The 27,531-nt window shown below is 36.4% G+C and overlaps 1 protein-coding gene across 1 annotated transcript in view; it reads left to right on the top strand.

Moving 5' to 3' along the window:
* Nucleotides 1-27,531, top strand: part of LOC125240907 (FK506-binding protein 2) — an 84,170-nt gene that overhangs the window by 55,041 nt on the left and 1,598 nt on the right. Inside the window, exons 2-3 of the mRNA XM_048149081.1 lie at nucleotides 20,897-20,985; nucleotides 22,982-23,169. Of these exons, the coding sequence (XP_048005038.1) occupies nucleotides 20,897-20,985; nucleotides 22,982-23,169 (277 nt within the window). The remainder of the gene's footprint in view (nucleotides 1-20,896; nucleotides 20,986-22,981; nucleotides 23,170-27,531) is intronic.

Raw genomic sequence — 27,531 nt, 5'->3', positions numbered from 1 at the left:
AACATTTTAGTAAACATCTTCGCTTAGCTACTGTAAAGAACGTAAAGCCATCCGTACGCGCACCTAATTAATAAACATACCGACCTACCGGGTGTTATCCATGGGCCGTTACCCATTTCCATAGCTGGGCATTAACTCGTTAATCCGTTAATCGTTAATTAACGAAGTTAACATTTCGATTAACGGATTAACTTTTAAGTTAACTTTAAAAAATGTTAACGGATTCGTTAACTTCCGTTAAATTTCATCGAGTCCGTTAATCGTTAATCCAGCACTCCAAGCGGCTCGCTGCGCCGCGAAAACCACGTTCTTACTGCTACTGTAAAAGCCCGTAATAGTACGGCAAAACCTAGCTTTTATCGGTACAAGCAGATCCGTCGGTTATAAACAGTTTAAAGACCAATTGGTGATTTTGGATCACTTATTCGAGATCTTCTAAATCTTATTAGGTGTGCTAGATCGATCACTAACCTGGGAATAGAGTGCAATCATCAGGCATGACAGACAAATCGCGCAACCGAACCGACGCATCGAGTTAGAGTCCGGTGCGGGCCTTAGGTTACTCTACCAAGTTATTGTGGCCCACAGCATCGAGTCGAGTTGTCATCTCAAATCTCAATCTGAAGAACCGACGCACCACGATCACGACCGGATGAATGACCCAATACTTAATTACCAATCCGAAATAAAACCTAGGATTTAGCCAACCAACGGCGGTAAAAGCCCGAAGAGACCGTAATTATTACATTTCGGTTTTTTACCGATTGGCGTCACAGGTTTTAATGGTTTTTGGTGGATACTTAGTAAATAGAAATACATAATACCTACAGTGGAGTCCCATTTTTATGACGTGTTAACGGATTATCGATTAACTTTAACTTCCGTTAAATCTACCGAAATGTATCGCTTTAACGATTAACGAAGTTAACTTTTTAAGTAACGGATTAACGATTATCGAAGTTAACTATTTGATTAACGGTGCCCAGCTATGCCCATTTCGGTGCCGGATGCAATGAGGGTCATTCATCACTTTCGTTCGTGACTGAGGACTTTCTCCCAATACTCACCTAGTACGGCTCGCCTTTCTAAACCAGGCCACTGGCCACCCTCCTCGCAGGACGCTCATAGCAAAGACATACGTATATCTCCGTTCTGACTCCGTTTAGACCAAAGAGGATCGAGTATTATAGAGAGTTACTGTCGAAGTAAAATGTGTAATCACTTTGATATGTGTTAAAATTTCAAATATTAATATAGCGCCATCTAGCTGAGCGTACCCCAAAGGTGTAATGCCATCTAGACCACCGTACCTTTTACTGTATGGTAATAAGGTACGTTTTTTTCTTAGACTTTATCTGTCTATACGGAGTTATATAGATTAGATTAGATTAGATTTCTTTATTTCATGATAAAAATTACACTATAAATTTGCTACATGTCAAAATTATGTTTATCTTCTCATCATGATCGTCAAAAATTACATAATAAATTCCAAATAAAAATAATTGTGTCTCCCAAATGAGGATCGTTATTTACAAAGAAAGAAAATACACATGCCAAGCTAAATAAAATTAATAAATTAAGTTACAATATCATGAAATTATCACGAAGCAAGAAAATATTATATAACAGAGAAATATAGGTATAATTATATCATCGGTCATTAAAAATTCAAATCCATGTACTCATTTACAGAGTACATGGGGTTATCTAACAAAAGGTTTCTCAATTTGCGCTTATATGTCTATGGTTTAGACAGATAAAGTCTAAGAAAAAAACGTACCTCAGAACTGGAACCATCAAGGAAAACATATGATTGTTCAGATGGTGCTACGCTTTTAGCTGACGCTCGTTTATGGCGTTAATAATTAATAAGTAATATTTGTCAATTTTAACACGAAATAAAGAATATGGGCCAAATTCTCAAAACTGAAGTTCAAAAGTTTTAATCCTGTGTCCTGTGCAGTCTATGCACTGTGACTACACATTTTACAGACAGTAATTCTCTACTTGACTAATAGCGTAATAGTAAATTGAACTGATCGTAAATAACTAGAACTTTACAATTTATTGAATTTATTGACACGTAATACCTACGACCGTATTAACCTAATGGATGCTGTCCGGAACTAAGTAAAACTACTTATTGAGCACATTAGAAAGAATCAAGTAGATACAGTTAGGTACATGAAGCTAAGTTGACAATGATTCCGATATGGCAGACTTTGACGTGTTAAATATACGTAATACCAAAAACATATACATATATAACTCCGTATAGACAGATAAAGTCTAAGAAAAAAACGTACCTCAGTACCATACAGAAAAAGGAACGGTGGCCTATATGGCATTACACCTTTGGGGTACGCTCAGCTAGGTGGCGCTAATATTAATATTTGACATTTTTAAACATATCAAGCTAAGAATATGGGCCAAATGGTCAAAACTGAGGTTCAAAAGTTTTAAGCCTGTGTCAAGAGATGGCACTCTATGCACTGTGATTACACATTTTACTTCGACAGTAACTCTATAATACTCGATCCTCTTTGATATACGTAATACTAATAATTTGATAGAAGTTTGACATTTACTCTCTTATGCAGTCAGTGTGTACCCTAATATCAGTTTTATTTTCAATAACGATAAAATCTAGACAGACACTAACATATGGTCTTATACGAGATTCCCAGGAAACAGAGATTCTCTATTCACTGGGCTTACAGTAGTTAATCCTCTGCCTATAATATACTGAGCCGTAACCCTTTTGTCTTGTTGCGACTTGCGACGCGCACAGTACCATAGTACGCTATGGTAAAAAATCTGTGTAATTTCCTGTTTTCCAATTTGCTTATTATGTATTCTAATTCTTTTTTGTAACTTATTTCTTTTGTGTATTCTGTGTGTATTGTGACAAACAAAAAAACGTATATCTATCTATCTATCTATCTATAAATCTAAGCTAAACCGATCTTTAAAATACCTACACATATAAACTCACGCCTGTATCCCCAAAACAGATGAAACTGGTCATGGTTCAGTGCCACTCTTAGTAATTAAGGGGTTGAAAGAAACAGACATAATGATCCTCTAAGAACCAATTAAATTATTTTCATAGGAAATATTTCATTTGTATTTCAAGTAGTCACACTACTATTATACTTATACTTCATAAAACATGAAATAAATATCATATACAAAGAAAAAGTGACCAAGGCCTCCACTGCTCTGCTAAGCCGAGTGGCGCTATCTCAAAACTAAATGATTTTGAAAATTGAACTGTCAGCTATAGATACTTGTATATGTTAGCTATGGATTTTTGTTTGAGATAGCGCTTTTCGGCTTTATTAGCAGGACAGTCCAAGTGTCCTGAGCTGGAATCGAACCAGCGTCCTCCGTTTACCGGACGGATACCTAAACCGCTCAACCACCGGTACCAGTCATTCCACTTGGTAGGAGTTCCCAGTGAATAATACCATGAATATCCCACCAAACGGACAGCATAACTTTTTTCGGGTGAGGCTCTGTTTTTGGTGCCTCTATTCCTTTTTCGTTTAGAGCTAGCCACTGACGTTTGCGTGTCTGATTTATATATAAGATCCATTTTTCATCTCCAGTGATAAGATGGTCCCACCAGTTGAATGTGCGGCGAAAAGACAGAAGTTGTATGCAGATATCGGCACGGCGGTTTAGTTGATGTCTATCAAGTTCGTGCGGTATCCAAACACTGTATTTGTAGTTTTTTCCCAACTCGTGTAAATGTGTTTCTATGGTGACATGAGAGCAGCCTAACTCGGTAGCAAGAGTACGACTCGTTAGCCTCGGATCTCCTTCAATTAAGGTTTTTAATTTGGCTACATCAATCTTCACCGGTCGACCAGACTTAGGTTGATCTGATAATGAAAAGTCGCCACTACGAAACCGCTGGAACCATTGTTTCGCCGTGGCCTCAGACACAACTTCAGGAGCAACATGCTGACATATATTACGCACTGCTTCGGCGGCTGAATGGCCAGACTGAAATTCATATAGTAAGCAATGCCTTACATGCACTTTTAATTCGTCCATTTTCTTCCTTATATTAGCTCGGCGACAGCTAGTGAATGACTGACGAGAAACTGTGCGACTCGCTCTTTATATACTTTCGACCATAGAAGATTCTAGAACTCTCTCAAAAATTTTATGTGGAATTCAATCGATCGCTCATTACTTTCTTACCAACCCAATATAAATGTTGTTTCTAGTTCCTCCAGTGTCCTTTATATCGGAATCGGATTATGTAGGAGGCCAATTAGTTGAACAGAAAGTTCGCAGTACTTTGGAAATGGCGACATCCCACGCTTGATCAGAGGGCAGAACGAATTAAAAGAGTATTTTAGTGTTATGAATGAATCGATATCTTATTTAAAATTAGAAACGTGAACAATTTTGAGCTAGTCGACTGTTCAATGCATTAAATCTATTAAAAGCGTTTTCAGACGAATTAAAAATAGTCTTCCTCATAACGTACTACAATTATAACCATTTCATTCGTTGATTGAGCGCAAAATACAACTATTTCAATTAGGTTTTTCTTGTATGACGCAAATATGACTTAATCTTAACAAAAGTAATATACTATATAAACAAATATATATTTGTTTATTTAAATGGCATGCATTTTCTAGATGTCTGGAAACCAAGACAACCAATGAAATACAGAGTGACCGGAGACTTTCAGTAGAGACGTCGCTTTAGTAAAGATAAGGTTAGGTGTGTTACGAAAATATACTATGCCACTGAACGGCACTGCAGTTTCACCAATCTGTCCTTAATCCTAGTTCAGCCGTCGGGTTACCGCGCCATCTGATTGAAATTTATGGCGGTATCGTAAATATAAGGAGATTACCTAGTCGATTTAATAACGGACTGCCGGCTACCAAGTGCGGAGCGCAGTACGTAGAATTTCGGACGTCCGTGCGCACACTGACCGGTCATGCAATCAAAATCTGATGTTAAAGTTCGTAGGAAACAGGTTGCAGTGTTCTAAAACAAGCTCTAAAAGGCGACTAAATGACTTGATCGCTTCAAACGTTGACTACATATAGGTACCATTTCAGTCCATTTTACGTTGTAGACCAAACAAGAGGGAATTGCTGCATAATAATTAATAAAATAAATCAATAATACCGGCAATAATATCAATATTGGGTACACGGAATTGTTTATTATTAATTTCAATTCCAAGTAGGTATTTAATCCAGGAGGATAAAAACATCGACGCTACGTAGGGATAGCACACACATAGAACTACCTAGTGCGAAACTCGTCAGACAGAGCCAATAGGACTCCTATTTTTTTTTATGAAAATCACGGGGCGATGCTCGATGATTTTTTTAAATAAGGCTCCAAACGGGAAGCGTCCCTAGCGTAGCGTTAGTCACTAATTTTTTTCTTTATGTATTTTATCAAATGATTAATTTACATTTAATTGTAAATTAATCATTTGATAAAATAAGGCGATATTTCAAGCACTGGCTTCAAGGTTACCATAAATATTTAACGACGAAAATATCCACACTATGTTACTATTTAACTATATAAGACCGGTCCGACTCTACCTCATTAACGCTTCTTAAAATAAACATCATATAAGGTCTTTAATCATTTTTAAGAAAAAAAATCGCCGCTTTTGGGGCTCTGGTAATTTTTAAAATTGCTTTCTTCTTCATCTTTGATTATTTGATGGAAACACAAATTTAATGAATATACATATATACGTATACCGTTCCTCAATTTCTCATGAACCCGATATCCGATTACATATAATATAAGCAATCGAGCTTGACAGAATTTGGCTTGAAAACTCAATATGTAAGCATAACAAAGAGAACAAATCTCCTAACAAATAAATGTCACTATTCTGTTATTATAAAACTACGGAAGTCACTATCAGTGTGCCTTTCAGATTTGAGGAGTTCCGTTCTGATCATCATCTGAAGTTTCACTGCACCAAATAATAAATAATAAATATTTTAGGACATTCTTACACAGATTGACTGAGGCCCGTGGGGTAAGCTCAAGAAGGCTTGTGTTGTGGGTACTCAGACAACGATATATATAATATATAAAATTATAAATACTTATATACATGTCACTGTTCTGGACGTAAGTCCAGGCTGTTCTTATAAAAATACCAAAGTCACTATAAGTGTGCCGTTCAGATTTGAGGAGTTCCGTTCTGATCTTCATCAGCAGTTCCACTGCACAAAATGTCACTGTTCTGGACGTAAGTGCATGCTTTTCTAATAAAAATACCAAAGTCACTATAAGTGTGCCGTTCAGATTTGAGGAGTTCCGTTCTGAGCATCATCAGCAGTTCCACTGCACCAAATGTCACTGTTCCGTACGTAAATGCATGCTGTTTCTTATAAAAACACAAAAATCACCATATGCCTTTCAGAGTTCCCTCGATTTCTCCAGGATCCCATCATCAGAAATAGGTTCTGATAAAAATGGGACCAATCCGTATGCATATACATTCGATTAAAAAAAAATTAAAATCGGTCCAGTAACGACGGAGATATCGTGGAACAAACAAAAAAAACAGACGAATTGAGAACCACCTTCCTTGAGATTTGGGTGCGGCGGTTAAAAAGTAAATTTTGGACGCTTATTACTTTCGGCAGTAGATTTGGTACTTCAGTGACCATTGTCTATCTAATATATTCAGGCTCAGATTTGACTAAAAAAGTATATTTAGAAATTAGAATTTACGAGCTATATCACAAATTTATGTCGGCAGCCGCGGCATTACGTATCCCATAACTTGTTTCGTGTTGCTCGCAGTAAAAAAATCGGGAGAAACACATAAACCTACGATGCTTGTGTAATGTGTATGTATGTGTACTTGACGATCTCACATAGAGGTCGCGAAGGTGCAAAGGTAGAAAGGTCGAGGAAGCATGGGCATAAATTCAAAGATAAATAAGTTCGATTGTTATACGGAAAACCTACTAAACTATCGACCTCTATATTTACGAAACACGGTGCACTTTACTTACAAGAGTTTTTAAACGGAAGAGGTACTCAACTCGGTTGTATATTTCTAAGCCAGCTTAGTTTAAATAAATAGATATTATAAGACATTCTTATACATATTGACTGAGTCCGGTAAGCTCAGGAAGACTTGTGTTGTGGGTACTCAGACAACGATATATTCATAATATACAAACACTTAAATACTTCATGGCACAGATAAAAACTTATTATCTCGCTGATGAATTAAATGATGCAATATTCATAAGATCGATACAACCGTTTATTTCTACCACTGACAGTACCGAACTTCCTTTAGATTGTATAATCCGTTTATGTATACGAGAGCCTTGAGTCCATCACATTTCCCAGAATAGTTAGTCGTATGCAACTTTCTCTCTCGAAGATCACGATGCGCCATGCGCCTTTAGTTACGCAAGCTAAAGGTCTGATCATACTTGTTTATGCTTAACCTTTCACCTTATTAACTGAACATTAAATTTGTTTGTCATTAATGATTCAAAAGTAAAACCAGTGATTAATTACTTTTTGAAAATAATATCAAGATGAAAGCAATCTTTCGCGGTAAAATATTAGAATTAGGTAATATTTTTTTCATCGCATTTGCTGTTTGAAGGTCTCATTGCGTCTACGTGTACTGAAGCATAATGTACTATTTTATTCCCAATGGAATAATGGATTTAGTTTTAAAAATTAATACAATCCGTACAATACTTCAAGCAAAGGATGTTTCAATCAGCCAAGGATTTTTGTTGCACAACCAAAATTTGACTATTAAGCTACAAAAGATATTATACGGTATGAAAAATGCAATTTATTTATGTTTTAGAATTATTTCAGTGTGTTTTGCATTTATTTCGTAAATTTAACTCAGATAAATAGTTATAATTTACAATCTGACAATATGTTCGCGACTCGCGCTTGACCGCGTGCCAGCGCGAGGCGCCCACCATTGCCTAGCAACGGAGAGTACAACAGATCAAAATTAATGAATGAATGAGTAAAAATTTAGCTCAATGGGGGATGTCTGAAAATTTTAAAATCGCCTGATATTTTTTCTGGTGATAGGAATAAGCATTTCTATTTACAGAAAAAAGTTACAGATTTTTTGGTAGCACCATACATTTTATAAAAATAAAAACGTGTTGCTCGACTGCGCGTACGACACACTTCGGCAGTTATGAGATTTGTCTTAGTCTTTAAAAAAATTCCATTTTGAATCTGTGCTGGCCACAGACACTGACAGTTGATTGTCAGCTTGACATTTTTCTCGGAGAATTCATAACCATATCTGGTGAACTATTTATTACTGTTTTCGACTCATTTTCTCTCCCTGGCCTCTGATTTTGCCTCCTTCTACGACTACCTTCGCTCTCGAACCCCGGACGTTGATTTTACTGGCTTAAAACGACGACCTTTGATATTAACCTCTGGACCTGATTCTGCTTGCATTAACGAAGACGTTTGCTTTTAAACACTGGACCTGATCCTGCTGAACTGTTTACGATCCGTTTTGCCTCCCTGACTTCTGATTTTGCTTGATATAAGGACGATCATCGCTTTTAAGTTCCGGACACTATTTGTTATAATGAATACAAGTACATAAACACGATATAAGGATCCCAAAACATGCTTTATACCAACTTGTTCTAAAACCAACCAGAAAAACCCAGATTTAAAATTGTTCATATTAAGAAAGGAGCTGAAGGAAAGTTGGTCTCAATAGGTTGGCAGGAACTGCCCAACCAGAGTGTGATTTTGCTGTGAAGACCACCTGAGTGTAAGATACCGTGTCTTGTTTACCAACCTTAAAATGCAGTTACACGCTGGCAATAATATCATAAAAAAGAAAGCCATAACACGGTGGCATTTTATAAAATGTGTATTTTGTTGGATAGACCAATAGGAAAAATATGGTAAAATACATTTTTTTTTATAATTTGCAATGTCCTATAATAAAATACAATTGATTTATTTTATTGTGTTGTTTTATTTTACTTCTGAGTTGTAGGTGTGTCATGTGTGTCGAGTTACTGTCAAGTTACTATCAAATTCAGTCGGCTATGGCTTTCCATATTCTTCTATGGCCCTCCATACTGTTAAAGCATGATTAACAGCACTATAGTAGATTGTGTTATGAGGGAGCAAAATTGCATATTTATAGCGAGGATATAAATGGAATTGTGAACAAAGTGAAGTATTCTATATGTAATTGAATACTGAGTGTAGTGACTGGGATTCGAAAAGAAAGGGTTATTTTCTTCCCTGCACTGCGAGGAGGGTGCAAAGAGGCACTTTTCCTCTTTGCAATTAGGGACCAAAGTGATACTTTTCCCTTCAAGGACACATTTTTTTTACATGGTTATATAACATACCATTTTTTATGTTCATATAACATATCATTATATATAAATTTCCTAAAAGTTCATATAACATATCATTATATATAAATTTCCTAAAAGTTGATGTTAATATGTGTAGCAAATTTAATTCCACCTTGTGTCTTAACACTTGAATCCCTCACTACGCTCAGGATTAAATTTAAGAATACCTTGCTACACTCAAGATATATATCTCATTTTTCTCCCTTGTTGCACAATCTACTATTGCTACCATTTGACACTTTTTTTTTCATATCATATAAGCAAAATACTAAAATATGAATCAGGTCTGTTGTAAAAATATTATGCACTTAATCGACACAATTTTTTTATACATAATATTAAAATATGTTGCAACATAAAAATGTTCTCATAGCAATATAGGTATTAAGATTTATAAGATTATAAGTATTAAGATTTTTAGTTATTAAGAACTATATTTGCAGTGCCCTTACAGGGTTCATAGCTGTGCTATACCTACTGAAATGTAACAACTTATGTACCTATGATAGCAATAAAGAATTACTGATTACTGATTATTACTTATGTGCAAACACTTTCCGTGGCGTTAATATTTTATACAGGCCAGACAAAGTTATTGAACAGAAAAGTGTCACTTAATTCCCTCCTAACAGGGCCGAAAAGTACCCTTTCTGAATGGGTGATGTGAAAAGCAGTAGGCGTCACATCGCAAACTCATTTCCTTTTTGAGCACTAACTACTTAAAGCAGACAATAAACCAACAATCTAAAGTTATTTGTTTAGGGCACAGGTCCTTCTCTAGTTCTCATCTGTAGGCAGGTGCGCTTATGAATCACTACTAGGAGTTAGCCTGTTGTCACATTACCTGATCCAATATCGGATGTCGGAAGGATTTCAATGGAAAAAATCCAAGACGACGCCTGTAATGTATGGGATATCGGTCCAACATCCGGTATTGGATCGAATAATGTGAAAACGTACTTATGGGTGCTAAAATGAGTAATAATGTTAATATAGATCAAGACAAATTTATGTTTATTACACTCTAATAACATGTAGTTGCACTTTTCAAAATTAATGGGATACACATTCTCTGTCCAAAATATCTCTGCATCTTTCATCAATTTCTTCTTCACAGGCATTGTGTTTGTCGCTGTTCCACATTTTGGCAAATTAGATGAACTAGCTCTTACAAAATCGCTAGTACCTATCCACGTTTTCCCAACTCAATGGGCTTAAAAATTGTAATCAGGTCCGGGGTTCAACGCAAAGGCCGTCGGCAGCAAGCAGGGCAAGCACACGTCTTCGTTAATGCAAGTAGAATCAGGTCCAGGGTTTAAAATCAAAGGTCGTCGTTTTAAGCCAGTAAAATCACGGTCCGGGGTTCGAGAGCGAAGGTAGTCGTAGAAGGAGGCAAAATCAGAGGCCAGGGAGAGAAAATGAGTCGAAAACAGTAATAATTGTTCACCAGATATGGTTATGAAACTTATGAATTCTCCGAGAAAAATGTCAAGCTGACAATCAACTGTCAGTGTCTGTGGCCAGCACAGATTCAAAATGGAATTTTTTTAAAGACTAAGACAAATCTCATAACTGCCGAAGTGGGTCGTACGCGCAGTCGAGCAACACGTTTTTATTTTTATAAAATGTATGGTGCTACCAAAAAATCTGTAACTTTTTTCTGTAAATAGAAATGCTTATTCCTATCACCAGAAAAAATATCAGGCGATTTTAAAATTTTCAGACATCCCCCATTATATGATTTATAATTTATATGCATTTTTGAACATTGCATTTAATTTATAAGCAGGATTTTCGTGTTACTTTTCGTCCAAAAAGTGTTTCTTATCAAAAATAATGGAATTTAATGTGAATAATCTGATATAGATGAATATACACTACTGGTCTTTGCGCCGTCGTTGCGTTGAAGGTTTTGCCTAATGACTTTTTTTTGTATTTTTCTCTCAAATGTGACGAAAAACATTGTGTGTAACTCAGGAGGTAAATATAAATACTCGTATCTATGCGGCTGTCGTGAATATATCAGGACACTCGTATTTAATGACCCCCTTACCTCCCTTGTTGCCCAATGTACTATTTGTAAATACCTAAGACTAACACCTTTGGAACAAATGAATTCAATTTGAAAACAGTTAAAGGATATCGATAAGCAACTCATAAACACCGATGTTAAATAGAGCATAAATAATATACTTACCTTCGTGATAAAAGCATAATTAAATATAATATAAGTCGGCACCGGCAGGCAAGTAGGTATTAAAATGAATCAACTCGAAACTGGAACGCCGAATAAAAACGTTCGTCGAAACACACAAAAATCACAAGTAAATAAAGAAAATGAAAGCATCCTTAAAACTGGTTGCAGCTGCTGTTGCATACAATCGTTGTTTTACCATTTCATTACACGGATTGCTTAATGGTGCATTTTGCTCTGGCGAAGACTGCTCAGCGAGAATAATACTGTATTATTTATTTATTTCGTAAAATAAATCTTCTATGTTCAATACTATTATTCCTAGGTATAACCAAACGTAAATAAAAACATGTAAAGAACTATAAAATAAAACATATTTAAAAAACCGGCCAAGAGCGTGTCGGGCCACGCTCAGTGTAGGGTTCCGTAGTTTTCAGTATTTTTCTCAAAAACTACTGAACCTATCAAGTTCAAAACAATTTTCCTAGAAAGTTTTCATAAAGATCTACTATTGTGATTTTTTTCATATTTTTTGAACATAGGGTTCAAAAGTTAGAGGGGGGGGGACGCACTTTTTTTTCCTTTAGAAGCGATTATTTCCGAAAATATTGATATTATCAAAAAATGATCTTAGTAAACCCTTCTTCATTTTTAAATACCTATCCAACAATATATCACACGTTGGGGTTGGAATGAAAAAAAATATCCGCCCCCACTTTACATGTAGGGGGGTACCCTAATAAAACATTTTTTTCCATTTTTTATTTTTGCACTTTGTTGGCGTGATTGATATACATATTGGTACCAAATTTCAGCTTTCTAGTGCTTACAGTTACTGAGATTATCCGCGGACGGACGGACGGACGGACGGACGGACGGACGGACGGACGGACGGACGGACAGACAGACATGGCGAAACTATAAGGGTTCCTAGTTGACTACGGAACCCTAAAAATAGGCGTTTTTGGGACGAAGAACAGGGATGCTTGTTCATATTTTACTGCTTCTATGAATTAATTAATTATAATTACATAATAGTTACAGTTGATCAATAAACTAGTCGATATACAAATTAATCTACTACCCGCTACTTGCTACATTATTCAAATTATTTATTATTCAAATACGTTACACAGCATAACAGAAGCAATAGAAGCATACCTGTGCAATTCCCGTTTAGTTTGTACATTTGGATCACGTCTCCGATTTGGATAAAAATTGGTAGGCTGATAGAGTCCATGATGCTGAGCAAGATCCACTAGGTTTCCCAAAATGTCCTATGTAGTTTGTATGAAACCTTCCTTTTTTGTTATCAGATTTCTATACATTTTCGGTAATAAAAAAGGAAAGTTTCATACAATCAACCTAGGACATTTTGGGAAACCTAGTGGATCTTGCTCAGCATCATGGACTCTATCAGCCTACTAATTTTTATCCAAATCGGAGACGTGATCCAAATGTACAAACTATAAACGGGAACTGCTGACCTAAGCTAATTATATTAGTGTCCGCGTACCAATTTCTTATTTATTAACAACCTGTTGAATAGTTGCTATTAAATACTTTACATTACTAGAATTTTCCAATAACGGAACAGAAGACTAAGTATTTGATCGAGCCTCGAGGTGCATTTACGTCACCAATAGTGTGCGAACTTTCGATCATGACGTGTCGAGTGTTGTTGCGAAGTGCGGATGTTCAAGAACATTCCTAGGCTTTTACTATAACCTGCGCACCTACTCAAAACATTGCACAATTGCCTACTGAAAACGATGGATGTAAAATGTTTGTTCAACTACTGGCATATAGCATAGCAATAACGAATTTAACACTGAAACAAAGGAAGCGCAATCGTGCGTACCGAAGTGTTTATCTTCATTTATAAGCTAGTGTTATATTATAGACCTACGAACCTAAAGTTTTATGCCATGCTAGCTTGTGTGGCGTTGGTGATAAACATTACGGACTAAGAGCCCAGAGCCGCCAGACCTTCCTCATTTTCTCAATTATGAAACTTTGGGATAATGTAGAGTTCGTATCGACATTTAATGTCTGCATATTACCTAATTCGGCCCGTCGGCCATTTTTTTGCTATAGGGTTAATCCCAAAGTTTCATCCTTCAGAAAATGAGGAAGTTATGGCAGCTCTGGGTTCTTAGTCCATAAGTGTCATACGCTTGATACTCGTCGAGCTTCCAGTTATTCTTTCGTAAAACACTTAAAAAAATTAATCGTTAAATTACTCAAAACATCAGTCAATAAATGATACATTTATAGTTTATACTATTTTCAGTAAAATTGGAATGCAATCGTACTTATTAATAAACGTTATTCTATTCTATCTGAATCTGAAGTGCCTTAGTTACAAGATGAATGGTTGTCAAAATGGTCCCCGGCCCGGCACAACATCATTGTCTCTTCCACAAGGCACCGTTCCCGTTTGTAAACAATACATTTGCTTAATTGCAGAATCTGATACCAATACAGAGCTAACTAATATATGGATAGTTAACAGTTTGAGCCGGTTAATTTTGCTACCTGACTGACTGCTGCGGATCAATCACATGCCTATAATGAGTGTGTTACCAATAATGGCAATAATGACGTGACTTGAACCGTGAATTGTAAACCCTGTAGGTAGTTAGAATTGTGTTTAATATAAGTTTGAAACTTTTAGGTATAAAAAGTGCCATAGAGCTTTAAAACGTGCTATATATTTCACTCTTAAAAGTACCTACAAATAAATTAGAGTGCAAGCTGATTATACTATACATGTATAAAGATTAAATTATTCTATTGGATGTCGGGAAGTGGGTCAAATTTAACTTGCAAGATTTTTCCCATACAAACATAGTTACAAATATGTACCTTTATAATAACAAGAAACAATACACTCTTTTTGTTGGGCAGTCGTGTAAAAAAACGTTGTTTTCATCCGTCAATTATTTTAGAACCAATGGCAGTATAAACAACCTATAGACGTTTCACAGATGTTGTTTACCCATTCGAAAATATCATCCGTGTATGACTTGCGTATTTGCGAATACTTGTACAAGGCATTAAGGCTAGTAAGTACATAATAAAATTACTATGAAGAATACAAGATAATAGCTCTCAAGAAGACGTCTAGGCAAGCGTGTGTTTTGCAACCTTTCTTTAAGAGTATGTTCCAAAGTCGTTCACCTTAGAACGGAATTGCACAAAACCAACAATTTAGTCATAAGTCAGTAAATTGCAGTTTCATAATAAGGTCGAGGCCTTTGATTAACCCGGCATGTGAACAAGTAGTACAATTCAATGCAAAAAAATGTACCTATTGAAGAAGTTTTAATAAGTAGGCCATTTTATAACATTTAACGAATCGCTAGGATTATTAATTTCAAAACCGTTTTCTATATGAATGGCCTTAAAGGTCTCGAAAAACTTCAAACTTTCAAGAAAAGAGCGTACACCCATTCTTAAAGGCCGGCAACGTACCTCCAACACTCCTGGTGTTTCGGGTGTCCATGGGCGGCAGTAATCGCTTATCATCAGGCGATCAGCTACCTGTCTGCTCGTTTGCCTCCTATTTATCCCATAAAATAAAATAAAATAAAATAAAGTAAATAAAAAGTAAATCTTCTAACAGTTTTAACTTAACATAATCTCTATCCGATATCAGGGGTCAAAAAGGGGACAAAAATAGATAAAATGTATATTTGAATTCTATAAAAATATAAAAGTCAGATTGTCAGTTGAAATCTGATTTCACTTCTCGAATATTTTCAGGGTATCTCACGGGAAAAATATAACTTCAGCACAAGAAAACGTCGCCTTCACTCTCTCCTCCACATACAATTATATTAAATACTTAAACATTATCCCTTGTGACACGACACCTATATGGATCGTTTCCACAGAAATATGTAGTAAGTTATATCAACCTTAAGGGCGGTCGGTACATTTTTCGTTCGAAATGTTTGCGTCTTGTATCACGCGTGGAGGGACCTGAGGGAATTATAATATCTAAGAAAATAAATTATAGCAATTTGAGATTGAATATTTGGTGACACAGTTCTGGTTGACTTTACTCGTTATTCTGGATATTGAATAATTTTGACTTTTTATTTTTGAAGTCATATGTATTACACGATGATCAGATCAGAGTCGTTATTAAATTATGCGTGTGAGAGATGGAAAACTTCGGTTTTTTAATAGAGTAGTTTTACCCTAATATTGGTACAATATCTTATTATACTTATAACGCGATGTTGTACCTAATTTTAGTACGCCAGTAACAAGATTTACCCCAGCGCTGTATTCCCCATCAAATCCGTACATAAACGTTAATGGTTGCACCACACCGAGCAGGAACAAAGGCCTATATAATAGTGTTATTCTGGCGGACAATTTATCTGATACCGGGGTGGGATATATCGACGTGTATAGACGTCCAGAGACGCTAACACATAGCCGGTGGCCGATGTAGTTGAAGTAACTTATGTGTTTTACCTCATGTAATACGCAACCAACACTCGATGCGGTCCGAAATGGGCTAGGCCACGTTTGGCGTAAAGTAAAATCTAAATAATTTTATGAATTATCATCTCATATTATAGGTTGATGTAAGTAATTAATGTATTTTTTTAAATTAAACATAGATATAAGATATTATATTCATTCGCATTCTTCAACGCATAATAATCTTTTCAGTACAGATGGTGTTTTTAGGGTTCCGTACCTCAAAAGGAAAAAACGGAACCCTTATAGGATCACTTTGTTGTCCGTCTGTCCGTCCGTCCGTCTGTCAAGACCCTTTTTCTCAGGAACGCGTGGAGGTATGAAGCTGAAATTTATATCAATTACTCAGGTCTACTGTCCCTTGAAGCTGTGAAAAAATCAAACTTCTAAGCCAACGCAATCAAAAGATACAGCCGTTTATGCCGCAAATTTTCGACACTTGCAAGGGAATCAAAACCTACAGGGTGCTTCCCGTGAACTCAGAATCTTGAAATTTGGTACGAAGCAACGTCTTATAGCATAGATAAAGGAAAAATTACGAAAACCATAAATTTTTAGTTACATCACATAATATATTTTTTTTTAATAATTTTAACCTTACTACCCATTTCCTCATAAACGCGTAGAGGTATTAAATTGAAATTCATACCAAATACTCAGGTCTATAATACCTTTAAGCTGTAACAAAATCAAACTTCTATGTCAACGCAATCAAAAGAAACAGCAATTTAAGCTGCATATTACGGAACCCTCGGTGCGCGAGTCCGACTCGCACTTGGCCGGTTTTTTTTTTTTACGCACTATAGTGCGAGAAGTGGTTCATTATATGCCAGGTCGAAACTTCGAGGGCCATCTGTACTGAAAAACGTCGTAAGATACACGTGCGAAAAGGAAATTCGTAACTCGTGTTTTAATTTATCGCTACTCGTTTCGAACTTCCTTTTTTACGCACTTGTATCGTAATGTACTATTTTGAAATCTGCCTACAAAATTCCACGCCTTCATTCATTTAGCTGCACTCGTAAACAGGTAATTTTTGGGCAAATTTTCATAAATATAGTGCGCAAAAGTATTTGAATTAACTTTTAATACTGCATTATTACTACGCACAGAGCTTAAAATTTCATAAAATCGTCATAGGGAGGAAAATCGAAAATTTATACAAATGGAAACATTTATCTCGAACGAATTCACGTAGCGGGTCTGTTCGGGAGGCAATTCAGTTCAACTATTGCATAAGTATTTTAATTACTCGGTCAGGCTTTGTCTGAACTGAAATTAAGCTGCGGTCTGGGCCTAGTTCGGACACACTAGAGGGTCATTCTGCTTATTCTTGCACTATTTTAGTGGGATTTTATATCTTTTTTAGAGCATTCGACTGCCAGGAATACGGAGTGCCCTGCATTGTTAATATCTACCTATATGACCTAAATAAAGTACAGGGGACAATCCTGGCTGTTTGTATCTTAATAACAGATTGAGCATAAATATATATGAAAGGGGTTTTGTTTAGCGTCAATGGTTTTATCAAATAAACACAATTTTATATTTCTAAAATAAATAAATAAAAATAAAAAAGCCTTTTATTTCAAGTCCAAGTTAAGCTATTACATATCATCGAATGTCGTCACAATTTATAGTTATATTCTAATTACCTAGTTATGTCAATGTTAATTTAATTTAATTTATAATTTAATCATAATTTAATATTTAATAAAATTGTGGTATTTATTTATGGCGGACAAGAACCCCTCATCGGGTGAAGGCCTCCTCCAAGGACTTCCATCGATCCCTGTCTGTAGCTACATAGTTCCAGTTTTCTCCAGCTATTTTTTTTATGTCATCAGTCCAACGGCTATTTGGCTTGCCGGCGCGTCTTTTTCCTGCAGGTCCCCTCCACGTGGTAGCTCTCAGAGTCCAGCGCGAGTCAGACAGCCTGGCAACATGCCCTGCCCATCTCCATTTTTGTGTTTGGGCGTGCTTGAGTGCATCTATTAATTTTGTTACAGCTCTTATGTTTATGTGAGGTATTCTCTGCACTTTTTTAATATTTAGCAAGCTTCTCTCCATGGCTCTCTGGCATGTGGTTATTTTTGACTTTACTTTTGCAGTAAACAACCAGGTTTGGCTTGCATAGGTCAGCGAAGGCAGGATACACATATCCATGACTTTTTTCTTAATTTTCATATTCATATTGCTTTTCAGGATTTCTTTCAGGCTCCAGAATTTATTCCAGCTTATTTTTACTCTTCGGTTTACTTCTTCTTCGTTACGCTGGCTGTTAAACGATATTTGCTTACCTAAGTAGATATAGCTGTCTACATACTCCAGTAGAGTCCCATCAACGGTTATATCTCTTCGAGTGCTGTTAGTCATAAGTTTTGTTTTTTGAAAGTTCATTTTTAGACCCACTTTTGCACTAGCTTCGTGAAGAGATTGTACCATGTACTCTAGCTGAGTGTAGTGTTCTGCTATTACTACGATATCATCAGCGAACCGCAGATGGTTAAGGTATTTACCGTTAATGTATATTCCTTTATTTCTCCAGTCAAGGTTTTTGATGATAGATTCAAGTACTGCCAAGAATAACTTTGGGGATAAAGGATCGCCCTGTCTGACACCTCTGTCAATAGATATATCTGGTCCTAGTTTGTCTAATTGAACTCTGCTGGTGCAATTTTCATAAATGTGTCTTATTATTCTTATATATGCAGGGTCCACGTTGCACTGGGTCAGAGCGTTCCATATAGAGGAATGTGATATTGTATCGAACGCTTTAGCATAATCAATAAATGCTGTATATAAGGGTCTTCGGTACTCCTGATACTTTTCTATGACCTGTTCCAAGGTGTGTATGTGGTCCATGGTTGAGTACCCGCTCCTAAACCCAGCTTGTTCGCATGGTTGGTGGCTATCTATTGTTTCACTTATTTGTGATAGTATATTGCTAGTGATAGTGTTTTAAATCGACACGAGTTACGAATTTCCTTTTCGCACGTGTATCGTACGACGTTTTTTAGTACAGATAACCCTCCGAAGTTTCGACCTGGCATATAATGAACCACTTCTCGCACTAGTGCGTAAAAAAAATACCATCTGTACTGAAATAGTACATTACGATACAAGTGCGTAAAAAAGGAAGTTCGAAACGAGTGACGATAAATTAAAACACGACCGAAGGGAGTGTTTTAAATCGACACGAATTTCTTTTTCGCACGTGTATCGTACGACGTTTTTCAGTGCAGATGAGCCTCCGAAGTTTCGACCTGGCATATAATGAACCACTTCTCGAACTAGTGCGTAAAAAATATACTTATTTGGGATAGATACATCAGACTGATGGGCCTGTAGTTTCCTATGTCCATGGGGTTTCCTTTCTTATACAAAAGTATTATGTTTGACTGCGTCCATTCTACGGGTGCTGTCCCTGTTTTAAGGATAAGATTAAACAAATGTGCCAAGGGTGTCACTAATAAAGGAGCAGCAGTCTTTAGTATTTCATTAGAAATGTGATCTGGCCCAGGACTTTTTCCAGTTTTCAGATTTTTTATATGTCTCATTATAACAATTTCATCTATGACTGGGACTTCACTTATTTCTGGTAGGCTTAATGTTGATGGTTCTTGCTCTTGACTACTGTACAGCTTCCTGTAAAAGGTTGTAGCAGTTTCAATTATCTGATTTCTAGATAGTGCAGTATTATTGTCTGAAGTTAGCAGCTCTGTGATCCAGTTTTTATGTGTTCTGAGTTCTTTGTAGGCTTTTTTACACTTCCGTCAGTATAAAGGTGTTTTTCAATGTTTGACTCTCTATGTTTTTTATAGTCTTCTTTTATACTCTTACTCACAGTTTTGTAGATGTCGCTCAAGTTTGATTTAATCTCTTTTGTTTTGGGTTTGGTATTTTGCAGCTCAGTTCGCTTTGCTATTAGTTGCTTTGTGCTGTCAGATAATATGCTTTTATGTATGTTATGGCTAGCCTTTTGCGAATGTTTTAAACTTGTCTGAATGCATTTTATGAGTTTATCATGATACAGTTGTGCTATTTCATCTGGTGACAGAGTCATAAGTGGTTGTCTTTCTACTTCAAGACTGTCCAAGAAACATTTTTTCTCAATATCTGTCTGTAGAGTTTTCAGAGTACTATTTCTATAGTTGTATCTGCTTTTTTTCGGATGTTTGAGTGACCATGTAGCTCGCACTAGTCTATGGTCTGATGAGAAATCAATTTTGTTAATAATTTCAATGTTGGTTATACTATGTTTCTGGTTTGTAAGGATAAAATCCACTTCGTTTTTTGTTTTTTCATTTGGCGCGATCCATGTCCATCTTCGATTTGGTTTTTTCTTGAAATATGTGTTCATGATGGCCAGGTTTTTTTCGAGGCAATAATCTATCAATAGTTTATATTTCTAAATCGGTTCTAAATGTTTCGTGTAATTATTGCACACGACCGCCGACTCGCCAGTGATAATTAATTGTTATTGACGTTTATTGTGAAAAATATTTACGGTACTGGTACTGTGCGAAATTTATAAGTACTTACTTACATATTACATTCTTCGCCAAAATCTGTTGGTAGGATACTAGGATACTACTTACAGCGTTCTGATACTTATGACCGGGTTCGCGATCGGCCAATAGGGCGTCACGCTTTTGAAATAATAAACATATGTTGTTAGTAATGATGCCAAAATTCCCTCTCACTGTTTACGACACCCACTGTTCCTTATAAAGTGTCCATTACCCTCTTTAGCTGTGCTAATAGAAGTGTTTCTTTTCAGCTTCGACCGCGACCAACCCTTCACCTTCCAGATCGGCGTCGGACAAGTAATCAAGGGGTGGGACCAGGGCCTGCTCGACATGTGTGTCGGTGAGTTCTATATAGGAAAACAAATTAATTATGACAAGCTAAATAGTATCGGTTCTGTATTATTGGAGCGCTCTAACAGCGAAGTTTTTTCACAAAAACTTTTTCCCCTCACTAGCTCGGAAACACGTGTTTTGTCCTTTAATACCAGCGGGTAAAGTAATTTGACGCATTTAAAAGTGGGTGAATCTATAGTATCCACTAGCAGGATTAAAGTAATTTGACCTTGAATAAAGTCAAACACGTGTTTTCAACTATAGAATCCTTTCACTCCTTTAATTCCACACTCGGCGTTAAAATACAACTTTGCGGCTCGGAAACACGTAAACCAGCGGGTAAAAACGCATTTTATCCACTAGTGGTTAAAGTAATTTGACCTTGAATAAAGTCAAATTAACTGCTTTAAAATTGATAAAAGCAGGTGAATCTAGTAATAAAGATGATTTACCACATGTGGAACTACCGGAAGCAGTGATAAACGCATTTTTTGCGTTGTAGTTTCCTCGCTATGAGGGGAAAAGTTTTGTGTTACACTCGGGTGCAAATGTATTTTACTTCTCGTGTGTTCAAAAACTCGCAAGTTAAGGATTCTATTCTCGAACCACTCGCTTCGCTCGTGGTTCAACTGTAGAATCCTTTCACTTGCTCATTTTTCAATTCCACACTCGGCGTTAAAATACAACTTTGCCCCCTTGTATAACAAATAACTATTAAAAGGTCGCCTGAAAAATGTGTCTAGATTAAGCTATTTTCACCGTTCATGTTCAAGGGACATCCGTTATCGCCTAAAGACTGATACTTATTAGTTACTAAGTTAGTGTTTCAATCTTGATATTGAATCATACTAATCATATATGATACTTGGTAAAAACCCAAAAGTTAATATATGTAGTACCTAAATAAAAAGTTATTAACTAGATATAGAATCAGACCAAGTTAAGTTGGCAGTGTTTGTTTATCCCAGTCTGCCCCAGGTATATTTTTTTTTATTATATTGTCATAATTTCATAGAAGTATGAGTGCTACCTATCAATATCGCTGCTAACGACTGAGTCTGAATACCTACGTATACCGAAAGTAATTGAATTGTTAACATCTTACTTTCTGTAAGTTATAGTGCTAATCTGTTCACTACAAAACCTAATACAGAGCCACTTATACAACTCGTGCACAAGTTCTGACGCATCCCACTTCGAAATTAGTTTACTGTCTGTGCGGAATTGTTTAGGTGCACTTATTACCTTACATACTGTAGGTATATCAAAATCTGTAGGAACTTATACAGGATGATTCAGGAGTGAAACGATTTTAAAAACAGAACGCTAACCGAGACAATTTTGAAACACAGCCGCAGCACTCCTTTGATATTTACAAAATGCCGCCATTCTAAATTCGTATCTACATTAACAAACGGGCCGCACGCGAGCAGCCGACATTGAATTCTATTGCACCGCGCGAAGGTCGTTACTACTGAACGGGCCGCGAACTCACGGCCGCTGGCATGTACTTGTAGGGAGGCGTTAGAATCGCGGAGCGAGCCGCCCCTGACACAGCTTACTTAAACAAACTCACACGAAAACTAAACGTTTTGGAATCTAATTTACACTACTTATGCTCTGACCGGCAGTGACACAATAATCGCACCAAAACTTTTTCATATGTAGAGGTATACAGGCCAAAACAATACGGATCACACTGTTAAGTAAAAACTTATCAGCCGAATGGCATTTCTCCGACGCCAAACGAAAGCGATACACCGCTGGCTCTGTCGCGCCAATACGCAAGCGCGATAGAGATAGATATCTACTAGCGCTTCGTTTCGTGAGCGTTTCGTGAGCGTTTGTGCCATTCGGCTAGCCACCCTGATGTTATGTCATGCCAAACATGTAACCCTAAAAGTTCTATCTTCACAAACTACACCCTAGAAAAAATATGCGCCATGGCAGAGGGTGTTAGTATTATTAGATACGATTGTATCAAAATGTTTCTTAAATTCCAGGTGAGAAGCGTAAGCTGACCATCCCGTCCCACCTCGGCTACGGCGAGCGCGGAGCCGGCAACGTCATCCCAGCACACGCCACCCTCCACTTCGAGGTGGAACTCATCAACATCGGCGACTCGCCCCCGACCACCAACGTCTTCAAGGAGATCGACGCTGACAAGGACGCGCAGCTCAGCCGCGAAGAAGTGAGTACCCAATAATGCTTACAGCTTGGTTATCACATTGCGCCACTGGCAGCGGCGGTGGCAAACTCACAGCGATCGGAATTTCGTTGCCATCTGATAGATGCCGCCGCTGCCGCCGGTCGCGCAATGTCGTTGCCGGGCTGTTAAACCTTAACCAAAGCATGTGTGCAGTGTGGCTGCAGCGTAGACACGCGTGGATATGCTTCTAATGTATGAGTTGTACGTCAGATTTCACATAGCGTGGGCATGTAATAATGTGTAGAGCACGAAACCCAACCACTGCAACAGTCGCTAACAATAATTATGGCACTGTGGAGGAATAAAATCCTAAAAAGCAAGTCAGATGGGTCACTTATCCTTTATTCAAGCGCACAGCGACACTTAAATGATTAAATACGCCTCAATCCACGTCGTTACCGACTAGTGGGAAGTTCTACAAGCGGTGAGTTTCTTATGTCTAATGTCATTATGATTTACGATAGTTTAAATTTAACTAGGTGAGTATCCAGTTAGCGTTCCAAGCCATGGACACAGACGGCGATCAGGAGCTATCGAGAGAGGAGGTCAGTCGAGGTGGCGGGTCCTAAATTATGCACTGCTGAGGCTCTGTGGCCTTGTATATAAAACGCACAGCTATTACAGGATTCCTAGATCGGGACCATTATGGATACATAATATGGGACTTTTTAACAGATTTTTTTCTCTATATTGGACAACTCGGATCCCACGAGCATAGTCTTCAAAACATATTTCGAATTAAATTATTGTAGGTACTTACCTACAATTATTATCCCTGCCGCATTTTATCCGTCGTTGTAAAGAACCTTCCAATAATTGCGTCTTTAACTGAAGCATTTTTCTTCTTAGTCTAAAGTCTATTCGCTTCTTATTCTAAAATACTTGATTTATTAAACACTATTTAACCAATTCAACTTGTAAATGAGGATAGGTATTTGTAGTTCTTCAAATTCTGGTAATGCATGGCCAACTTATAACCAATCAAACCTGCCTCTAAAAAGCATGCAAATCTGAGCGTAACTACATGCACTTTAACATATTTTGCCATTTGCGATGCACTTTAACATATTTTGCCATTTAATTGATTAAGTACTTTTTACTGCGTATAAAAGGCATGTCTGAATATGAGCTTAACTTCAAACTCAGATACTTAAATCTACAAATCTGCTGTAAATAGAGCAGAGCAGATATACCTACATATAATTGCCTAAAAAATTAAGATATTTTTGTGAAAAAAATACTGCAATTTTTAACTATGCTGAAAAAGCGCGACTTCAAATACTCCATACAGGATTTTCGATATGGTTGTGTAGTGTATATGTACATTACGATACTACATAGTGCGTAAAAAAGGAATTTCGAAACGAGCGGCGATAAATTAAAAGACGACCGAAGGGAGTGTTTTAAATCGACACGAGTTACGAATTTCCTTTTCGCACGTGTATCGTACGACGTTTTTTAGTACAGATAACCCTCCGAAGTTTCGACCTGGCATATAATTAACCACTTCTCGCACTAGTGCGTAAAAAAATACCATCTGTACTGAAATAGTACATTACGATACAAGTGCGTAAAAAAGGAAGTTCGAAACGAGTGACGATAAATTAAAACACGACCGAAGGGAGTGTTTTAAATCGACACGAGTTACGAATTTCCTTTTCGCACGTGTATCGTACGACGTTTTTCAGTGCAGATGAGCCTCCGAAGTTTCGACCTGGCATATAATGAACCACTTCTCGAACTAGTGCGTAAAAAAACGACCATCTGTACTGAAAAAAATATTATTGTAATTATTTTATTTCATTATGCTCCCTGGTAACTGTATTACGAATGGCATCCCCAGATGGTCTTTTATTTTTAATTTACTACTTATTAATCCGTGAATATTTGTTATCATTTTATCATTATTTATAAAATATAGTACCTGCCATGTGTATTCCCGGCGAGGTCGTAATTATATCGCTCATTAAACCTCCCAGGGGTCGCTACAATTGCAGTTATTCGATTCCCAATTTGATTTTTGTACAGCCTTTCATGAGAATATCATATACATATGTAATCCCTTGTAAATACTTACCCACTTATTCATAAACGTTCACTAAAGTTATCATGCCGATAAAGTTTGTTTGTCCCTTTCTGACGTGTTGGTGTGATAGAAAGGGACAAACGAACTTTATCGGCTTGATAACTTTAGTGCACGTTTATGAATAAGGGGGTTAGTATTTGTACATACTATATTTAGTAGGCATATTGAGACACTAGATTACATTTAGAGAACTTATTTGTGCAAATGGTGATAAGTTTGCGAATAACTAATAAATATCAGTTTTAAAACCTATGGTTACAATAAGGTAACTGTACCATATTACGGGAACTTAAGACGTTTCCTACTTTGAGTGAGGATTGTAAAAAAAATGCGAAGTTTCTAGTCGTGTTAACTATTTTATTTTAAGGATAAGTCTTCTACGATCGATTTAAGACATTATTTTGCATCGTAACTTCCAATTTATAGAAATTACCATTGTTTTACTTAACCCTTAGTTTGCCCATTATTCCGGGATACAATTTTGGTATGGCTTCAATTCCGGGAGTCGTTGTACGTAATTACGGGATACCTTTAAAGTCCACGTTGTTGAAGCATAATGTAAAAAAACGAATCAAAAATATTGTTTACATAAATATATAATGCACATATCGTTTTGATAGATGCTTATACAGAGTGTATTTTTTATAATTGGCAATGTTTTGATGGGTTGGGGTGGCATAGGAAATATGATATTTAACGGTATGACGATTGTATGATATAATGACAGGGTGTTATAAGTTTTACTGTCTGTCTGTCTAAAGCATCGCTTTCGAATGGATGTACCGATTTAGATTAGTTTTTTTTCGTTTGAAAGCTGAATTATAGTCGAGAGTGTTTTAGCCATGTTTGATGAAAATCGGTTAACAATGTCGGGGGTTTTTTCAAAATTTAATTTCAATCCAGAAGCTATTGCCGGTTATAAAAATTGCATGGTACTCGTGAAGATTTCAGTTTTTTGGTACTGGTGATCACTGAGCTACACCGTATACATATATGGTGGTGATACGTTATTCAAGATATGTATATACAAATAAATAGTACTCAATAAATAAATATTATAGGCCGTTTTTACACTGATTGACTGTCCAACGAATTTGTACTATTTTATATTTATATATGTCTATCCTATTATGTATTATTATTATGTAAATTTTAGCTTTTTAGTACTAATAATGATTGAGCTAAATCGTAGACGGACAGACTGACGGACAAACCAATATGTGGTATAAAGATTTTTAGCTAACTAAGGAAGTTTAAAAACATAATAGCCGGGTCTCTATACCTTATTTTATGTGTTTTTATATCTTAATATACTTTATATAGGCATGCCGGAATAAGATACACTCATATAAAGTCGTGTACTTAACTACGGCAGTCAACACAAAGGCTATATTAAAAAACAAACAAGATTTTTTTCTTAGTACATTGGAAGATTATATAATAATTATACTCAAAACATCGAAAGAAATTACCTTTGTGCTTTAATTTTATGAAATAAAACAAATTTAATGTCGATGCCACACTCCAATATTTCGCACGTATTACAACGAGTATACATTTCGTACTCAATTATGAGATTAAAATCTAAAAAATATATATACCGTAATTATGTCACTATAATCTGTAATCTTTACTCAATATATTTACATCAAATATATAAATATACTTCACCACAAATAGTAATAAAACATAAAAACATTACGGACTGTGTTTCCGTTATTCCGTGATACTCCCGCAATTATGTACACCGCGTCAAAATGGTGTACATTATTCCGGGAGCGGGTATTTTAATTAAAATATGCTTCAAATTAATTTGAAACGATGATATAAATGTCTTTTAATAACTATAACACAATTATGATACAAATTTCATATAAATAAACTTACCCGCATCACAGTAAACCCTTAAGAAGTTCCGCTGCCGCATTAAGCTCACCGTCAAACACGCCCATAGAAACCCCTGCGTGGTTGCGACTGACGCGTTTGGAAGTACCTCACGGCTTCAAAAGATATGATATATATTCGAAAATCGACTTTTTCGGTTCTATTTGATCTATAGTTAATGAAATACTGGATTAAATTAAGATTTTACTGATAGTTTCCTTATTTTGCGACAAAAACCAAAGTATCCCGGAATAATGTACGAAATTTTACTATCCCGGAATAGTGTACAGTTACCTTAGGTGGGGTTACATATAATCACGCCTGTATCCCATAAAGGTGTAGGCAGAGCACTTGAACTACTAAGTTTCAGTGCA

Source organism: Leguminivora glycinivorella, chromosome Z (genome assembly GCF_023078275.1).
Source record: "Leguminivora glycinivorella isolate SPB_JAAS2020 chromosome Z, LegGlyc_1.1, whole genome shotgun sequence".
In the NCBI taxonomy this organism is placed as follows: Eukaryota; Metazoa; Arthropoda; class Insecta; order Lepidoptera; family Tortricidae; genus Leguminivora; species Leguminivora glycinivorella.
This window is presented reverse-complemented; position numbering and strand designations above follow the sequence as displayed.